The sequence below is a fragment of the Grammomys surdaster genome, unplaced genomic scaffold, assembly GCF_004785775.1.
Source record: "Grammomys surdaster isolate TR1022 unplaced genomic scaffold, NIH_TR_1.0 958, whole genome shotgun sequence".
NCBI lineage: Eukaryota > Metazoa > Chordata > Mammalia > Rodentia > Muridae > Grammomys > Grammomys surdaster.
This window is the reverse complement of record NW_021605377.1, coordinates 4,337,221-4,345,503: the sequence shown is the minus strand read 5'-3', so window position 1 is coordinate 4,345,503 and position 8,283 is coordinate 4,337,221. Positions and strand designations below refer to the sequence as shown.

The 8,283-nt window shown below is 45.4% G+C and overlaps 1 protein-coding gene across 2 annotated transcripts in view; it reads right to left on the bottom strand.

The window, feature by feature from the left end:
• Window positions 1-256: 256 nt before the first annotated feature.
• Lta4h (leukotriene A4 hydrolase) overlaps window positions 257-8,283 on the bottom strand; it is a 32,123-nt gene continuing 24,096 nt past the window's right edge. The window contains exons 15-19 of one of the 2 annotated variants that reach the window (XM_028783060.1): window positions 6,197-6,251; window positions 3,615-3,710; window positions 2,079-2,161; window positions 1,369-1,473; window positions 257-473 (exon numbers count right to left, since the gene is read on the bottom strand). In XM_028783060.1, the coding sequence (XP_028638893.1) occupies window positions 356-473; window positions 1,369-1,473; window positions 2,079-2,161; window positions 3,615-3,710; window positions 6,197-6,251 (457 nt within the window). In that variant the 3' untranslated portion in view covers window positions 257-355. The remainder of the gene's footprint in view (window positions 474-1,368; window positions 1,474-2,078; window positions 2,162-3,614; window positions 3,711-6,196; window positions 6,252-8,283) is intronic. The other variant, XM_028783061.1, reaches the window with a different exon arrangement.

Here is an 8,283-nt window from a genome sequence, read left to right as displayed (position 1 = left end):
ACGGAGTCCTGCAGCTATCCAGGGGCAGGACCAGCTCATCGGCCCTCATGACCCCAGGGACAGTTATCCCGACTGGCGCAGAATGTGAGGGAGGGTCAGGGAGGGGATAACCCTCGTACCCACGACATCTCATGGCAGATGAGTATACCACATTGTTTTTTAAGAGGTAGAGAATGTTAGTAAAATCATGAAAAAATAATTTTAAAAAACACACACACACAAATAAATAAAAAACTCCACAAATGACACTTTAAAATACAATGAGAGTTAAAATTTTGTATTTCTTAATAGGCTCAATTTTTTTAAAAAAAAAAAAAAAAAAAGGAATTTTCTGAAATCAGCAACAATCAGTTCCTTAATCCACTTTCAAATCTCTCCCTACCAGCATCGCAGTCACGGGATGCATACTGGCTTTATGCTCTTGGTAGGTACGGACAGCTTGATCATGGGATTTGTCGAAGGCAGCGAGATCCCTGCAGAGCAAAGGGGAAAGGAGACAGTGGGAAGAGGGACGGAGAGAGGAGCAGAAACCTCATGTCAAAGTGAAGGTGAAATTAAAGATCACAACAGAGCAGCTAAGCATCACTCATGTAAAACCGGACAGTCCTGCACAGTCTCCGTATCCAATACTGGTCTGTAGAGAGCAGGTCACAGGAATCTGGAGGGAGCTACACAGAGGAAGCACACTGAAGGGACAGCAGCTGCTACCAAACAGTGTGGAGGGATGACTGCTAAATACTGGCCTTGTGTGAGAGGCCATATGTCAATTATTTTGTCTCGAAAAAAAAAAATCTTTTCAAGCTTATGTTAATCAATTATTTAAGAGTATAAACATTCTAAATTACAAAAAGAACTTTTGAAAGCTGCATACAGTGAGAATAAAAATACCACTGTAGTGAAACAATGTTGGTAAATAAATTGGGATAAATATATAAGATGTGGGATTAGTCATTTAAAGTATGGATATTTGTTTTATGATACAAGACAGAACATTTATTTTTTCCCATAAAAGGTATGTTCTTAAGTTTATTTCTTTAGGTGTGTGTGTGTGTGTGCTCCCGAAGCAGCTAATGATGTTATTTTAAAATTTAAATGGTCACAAGTATTAATTCTTTATTTATGATAATTAACTTGAATGCACTTAGAACTAGGCAATAGATGGTATTTTACAAAGTTATTTTTCCCACCAGGCCAACTGGGTACTGAACCTATGGCCTCAGGCATGCTAAGTGCTCTGCTGTGAAGCTACAGCAGCGGCCCCTTTCGAAGCCTTTACAAGGAATGTCTTTGGACTCTGCTTCCCGTCCCTCCCCCACGCAACCCCCCCCACCCCCCCCCCCCCCCCCGCACAGCTGGGTGTGGCCTTACTTGAACAGAGGTCGTGTAAATTTCATCCTTCCCTGCTCAGTTGCCATCTTTAGGGCCAAAGGAATTGCTTCCTCCCATTTCGATTGAATGCAGAGCCGTAACCATCTGAAAGAAGGATTTATAGAGAAGTGGGCGGGAAGGTGGGGACCGGGAAAACAGCGGTACTCCTCAACACTCATGCCGTGAAGACGAACAATCCCATTACAGCCACATCTCACACACACGCAGTTAACAACTGGAGGAGAGAAGGAGGAGGAGCTGGGTCTTGGGAAAGGCCCTAAGTATTAGGTTCGGACTGTGGAAATGCTTGTGGGTGTAATAAAATCCGTTTCTGAAAGAAGTAGCTCTGGCTTAAACCTAACACTACAAATCTGAATTAAGGACTGTTAGCGTATTACAGAATCAAAGGTGTCTACCCGTGCCCACTCAGGGCTGATTTGACTACTTGGGAAAGGAAGCCTGTTTGCCATTAAACTCCTCATTCTAATTTTTTTTTTAAAGTTAGGGAAACTGAGAATCAAGTCTAGCAGAAAAGATTACTATCACCACGTTACAGACATCACTATCCCTTCGATGCTACTGTGCTATCTATGTAGAAGACGTGACAGGGGTTCTCAGGACTCGTGGGCTCCCACGCTCGGCTTCCCCTTTCTCCACTGGTTAAGCTACCACGCGGCTTTCTTCCACAGAGACAAGTTAAAATGATGTACCTGAATCGTATTTCAGAATTGTTAATGGCATTGAAGTTGTACACCTCTTGCATTCGCTTTATGTGCCCCAAGGGAAGAGGTGCCTAAGAGCAAAATGAAGACATATGAGGGATCATTTCAACAGGATTCCCTGGAAGAAAGGAGCTGGAGAGAAATTCTTAGCCAGATTACAGTCCTATATACCTTATAATATGGAAATATGCTGGACAAGGGTAAAAGACACAGATGTGAGCTGAAGCAAATGCCTAGCAACTAGTTCCTGAGAAGGATGCTCTGGGAGAGCAGGGAGGAGCCACTTTGTGGGGAAACTGGAGAAATAAAGGGGGATTATGCTCTCCTCAGCCTAGACCGGTCCAGAATCCTTTAGGTTCTTCCCTGAATCTTACATAAACTTAGCCTACTCTTTAGATAAGTCACACGTCCTTACATTTTCCTGATGGCTTAATCTCTGTCTATTTCCTTTGACGTCCCTTTTAGATTATCTATATCCTTTTAAAATGGCAGCCCTTAACCTTTCCCATCACAGACCCCTTTGGAATGAGTAATATGGACTCTGTCCTTGGCGGGGTAGGGTGGGGGTGCATTTACCATCTAAATACAAACTCCTGATACAATTTCAAGGGATGCCTGGCCCTCCTGCACTCACGTTAACCCACAGTTTGGAAGACAGAAAGGAGACAGGTTCAATTAGGACAGACAGAACTTAAGATGCCTATGGAGGACAAGCTGCAGTCCCTGGGGAGGTGCTCCCTTCCTGCCCACCGTGCTGTGGCCTCCTTACCTGATGGGACTGCCTATGAGCCAGCTGCCTCCATTCTCACTAACTGCTAGGCCTGTTCCAAGTTAGCACATTAGCTTCCACATGGACATATTTCAATTCCAAATCCACCCTGCCAAGCCAGCCAGGGAGAGCCACCTCCTCCATCCCCTGACCCTCTCTGCTTTGCCACCCTCCCCTCCCCCCATGTCACTCTATCAGGCCTTCCTCTTTCTTCTCCATCCTGGGTCACACCAGCAGCACCACAGAAAGCTATCAAACTGATGACTGGCACACTAAAACCAAACTCTCTCTTACTATGACAGGGCATCTGTTACCTCACCTAGCCCTGGTGAGGCCACGCTCCATCAGATGAGCCTCCCTCAACCTAACTTCTACCACTCTGCTGAACCAAGGCTCAGTCCTCCAGAGGTCCTTCCTTGTTGATGACGTCCGTGAAGACGGAGTCTTTCCTCACTTATCCATTCCAAATGGTGTCTAAGACACCGCCCGCCACTGCCAATTCGACATGTCTTCCCCTCCCGGTGGATCGTGAGCTTTCTAGAACAAAGATTCTCCTTTCTTACACGTGTTTTGATTTGGACTGTACTAATCATATCATAAATAGCTGCTCCTTCAAAACAAATTAAGAAATGGACTATGTAATTTCTTTTCCCATAGCTTTTTTCATTGGTAGTTTTTTTCCTGCGTTGGGGTCGGTGCACACACTGTGACTCTGAGTCCACTTTAATCTCCAGGGCTGGGAGCTGGGGGCTCACCTTCTGAAGCACCTGTGCCAGGAACTCATTCAGCTGATGGGAAGAGAGATCCTTCAGGTCTGCGATGCTGAAAGAATCTAAATCTTCCTCTTTGGCCTGAAATAAACATTACCGGGTTATGTCTTTCAGGTGCAGTTTCACAGTATTGTTGGTCTGACATACAGGTAAAAATGAAGAGAAACAAAGGAATTTGCATCTGCGCTTACACAATCTGATGTTAAGTTACTACAGCCTAAGAGGCAGATGATTCCTAAATCTGGATGAAGAAAAGGTACACTACTCCTAGTCAGAATGCAGGGACCGTCGCCTTTCTTTGCTTTTCTGACATTGTTTGAACCACTAGAAGTACAGTGATTTCCAAAGCAAAGAAACATTACATAAAGCATGTCAACTCATCTATAAACTAATTCAATGCAGAAGAGACATTTTATACAAGAAAGGAGAGGGGTGTCCCACAGACCCTTAGATGGCCTGCTTCTTATATGTGTGGTATGTGGTTGCTGCTTTACAGTCTTATGCCTGACCACTGTTTTCTATGTATGCATTCCTTTTGATTCGTATGTGTGCATGTGTGTGCGCGTGCACATGTGTTGACTATGTGTGTGTGTGTATGTGTGTGTTGTATATGTGTGTGTGTGTGTTGTTTGTGTGTTGTATATATGTGTGTGTGTGTTGTGTGTGTTGTTTGTTGTATATATGTATGTGTGTGTGTTGTATATATGTATGTGTGTGTGTTGTATATATGTGTCTGTGTGTGTGTGTGTGTGTGTGTGTATAAATGCACACACTGACTATGAACCTGTGTGCACTCCATGTGGAGGCCAGAGGTTGGCCCTGAGTATCACTCTGGCTCGCTTGCTCTCTCTCCACTTCTCCAGGCCTGTTCTCTTGCTGAACTTGCAGTTCCCAATTCAGTAGTCTAGGTGACCAGCTTATCCCGGGGGTCCCCTGTCTCTGCCTGCCTAGCACTGAGGTTACAGGAGCAGGCTGCCATGCCTGCCTGCCTGACACACATACATACATCTACACATACACCTTTAATATCTGGGAAAAAGAATCAAGACAACAGCTAAAGAGAGTGTACTCATAGTAAACGTCCCCACTGTTACCACCTCCGTCTGTCCCTTCTGATAGCTGAAATATTTATAACCATCTGCCTCTCACTGCTGGGCCTAAAGGAGTATCAAAGCAGAAATCAGCAGTTTCCCCAGCACCATGCAAGCTGCACGCATTTCTCAAATGTAAAGAGGGTTCCAGGAGACTGCTGTTACAGATCCTGTCTCCCAGACGGCTCTCATTCTCTCTCTGGCATAGCTGTGATCTCAGAAAGATGGGGATAAAAGACAGAAGCTCACATGCCAAGGTTTCTCTCCTTGCATGCAAATAATTAAGCCTTTGGAAATGTTAAAGGAACTCCAGTAAACTACCCTTCCAGCTGAATCTAACACTACTCCAGGTAAAAATATCCACAGCCAAGGATACATGTATACACATCCAATTTTCTGAAAGGCAGCTACTTACAAGACTTCAGTCTCATAACTTCCCTAAGAGGAGCAGGAGTCAGAGAGCCCTGAACAAACCAAATCCCAAACACACAATGTTGGGTCTAAACTCAAATTCTACTTTTTATGACTCAAGTCTCCAAAAAGCTTACAGTTTACAGTGTTTTAAATGAGACCTCATTTCTTCCTCTTTCCCTCCCTTCCTCTGTCTTCCCTTCCTTCCCTTCTTCTTTTTTGACAAGGTTTCCTGATGTAGCTGCCCTGAATTCACGACCCTCCTGCCCCCGTCTCCTGTGAACAGGAGTCCCAGGTGTGCCATGAAGCTGGGCTGAGTTAGAGAATCTTCCACTGGTTTCTTGCTTCTACTTCCTGCCTTATCACTCTTGCTTTGCTTTCTTCTTTATCTCTTAAGTGTGTTCTCCCAGGGCTCTACATGCTCTGGGTTTGGTCACCAGTATCCCCACCTCAGTAAAATAATTACCCAACATAAAAGTAATGTGTGTCTAAATCTAATTTCTTTCATTAAACTACCCCAAATTTCTTTTATTACCCCAAAGTAATGAAAAGTCCATCTCTGTTTCTTTCATACTTGGAAGCTCAATACTCTGTACGTGGAAGAGTGCCAAGAAATGCTGACCATGAAAACTTGAAAGACAAATTTCAGAGAGCAACATCAACATTGGTTGCAATGGTTAAGGTAAAGTGACAATTAAGTTCTCTCTTAGGTTCTATTCCAGACTCATCCGGGGCAGATGCTCAGCCTGGTTTTCCTGAGTGTATGTTTTAGCACATAGATGAGGAAACTCCCCTTTAGGTTTTATAGAAATGAACGGAGCCAGCAGCCAGCAAACCATGGCTTCCTCCTGTTCCATAGTTGGCCTTAAGCATTCATCCAGCATCATTTAGATTTATCTACCAGCATTTGAACCACATCTTGTGAGCTATGGGGGAGGGGTGAAGTCAGTATCACCCCAGGGAAAGAATTTACAAACAACTGCTCTCAGTTGAAACTACCCTCATAAACAAGAGGCATCTTTGTACAATTCAGAAACGAGCCGCAAACCTTCCATCGCTACTTACAGTGACCCATCTTTGACTTAAGGCGATGCAGGCGTTTGTCAGAGTAACGTCATAACTGTGGAAATGAAAGATATTCAAGGTAACATTGTGTAAACACATCCTTCATGAAAATGAACTTTTGTGCTATAGAATACACTTAAAATTTTAAATTTCTTCAAAGATAAAGAGCTCCTGGAGTGTTAGAAAAAAGACTCATCTAAGAACCAAATCTAAATGGGTACCACACTGGATATCACATCAAGAAAGCTTCTAGCCATCCTTCACAGAGAACACAAGGATCCCCAGCACTTCTGTCACAGACTGGAGGAGGACCCGGACGGGGCTCAGGACCAGTGAGGCATGCTCAGTGTCTCTGCCTGGCAGAGGCAGCTCCAGGCACTCTGGACAGCATAAAGAACATCAAGTGCCCATTCTCAGGGATTTCACTTTGAGCTGCTCCTAACTTCTCATCATCCAGCAAGACTACAGGCAGGCAGGCAACAGGCACTGTTCCAGACAGCAGCCTGGAGTCCAAAGCCACCGTGTGATAACCTCATTCCCTCCCTCACGGGAGGTGGGACTAACCATTAAGCAGAATGAACTGTGACACTATGTGTGTGCCCCCAACCTGAATGTGTCTCGTAAACAAAAATTCTTGCAAACCGGTCCTCTTTATCTAAACATCACGCCTATGTGCTGTGAAACGCTCCTCAGTGACAAGAGGCCCACCTACTGCTGGTAGGGATCTAATATTTTTCTATGATTCTTCTATTCTTTTTCTAAGGAACAACAGGGAGCCCGTTCACCGATCTCTTTGAGGCAGGTTCAGCAGTAAGCAATAATAACTCGAGGCACTGGGACCCTGGCAGTAAGCACACCCTAAGTGTCTGGATCTGAAAAGTCTTCCAAAGCCCATGTGTTGTTGCCCTGTCTTCAGCTGGCGTGCTACTTAGAGGTAACTGGATCGTAAGGATAATAACGTTATCCAGTGAATGGGTTGTTAAGAGGGGAGGCCTAATTGGAAGTGGGACTCTGTCTCTCTTTGTCTGTCTATCTGTCTGCCTGCCTGCCTGCCTGCCCCTGCACCACCTTCTCTGTGTTCTATGTCATCACAGGCTCAGAGTAATGTGACCACAGACAGAAACAGCCAAACTAGGTCTCCCCGAATCACACTGGGGATTTTGTCCAGGGAAGGCAGCTGAGAAACGCCAGACCCAAGCAGCCACTTTATCTCCATACAGCAGCCAGGCTGCTCAGCACTGAGTTCTTAAATACCAAGACGGTGGGCAAGGTTTGGCTGGTGTCTTTCTTAGGGTTCTGAAACTTCCTTCTCAGTACCGTTGAATGGACTAGGTGGGCTAAGTTAAGGGTTAGCTCAAGGAGAGGAAGCCATTCCTACTCACAAAAAAAGCCCTAGGAAAGTCACGTGCAAACCAGACTTGAGCCTGCTCTCCCTTGGGTGCAGTGACGCAGAGGAGAAATGCTCAGTCACATGAGGAAACGAGAGGCTGCCTAACACAGCACCAAGAAACTCTCAAACGCAAGGTCTGACCTGGACAGAGAGGTTACGAGACGCTGCCATGAGGAAGTGGCTCCTAAGCTGAGGTTGGAATTATCCATGGAGACGGAAGTGTGTGTCTGGGTGATAGGCCTGAGTGAGGGTGGAGTCTGAGGGAGCCTGGACTGCCAGCCTGACCGAGGCAAAGGGGGTGGGATGTCAGGAGCTATATGGTCCCCATAAAAGAAAGGATTTGGAGACTTCCGGTTTGGGCCCAGAGCATAGAGTAGGTCGCAGGCAGCAGCTCCATACTCAACCCCAGAAAACCTAGAGAAACAGGGACTCCCAGGAGCCTGAACTCACGCAGCATCCCAGCTGAAAGCTCATGGCAAATCTCTTGCTGACCATGTTGGTGACCTCGGGCACCACCAAGACCAACAAAACTTTGCCACAGATATGGGGAAGGACCCTCATACCCGTAAAGGGAATGCCCCAGACCCAGTTCCCTTATGGAGCCGAGGACTGATATGCCTGCCCAATACCACAGAAGGCACAGCTAACCGGCTACCATAAATATTAATGAAAAAAAAAATAGATACACTCACAAAGC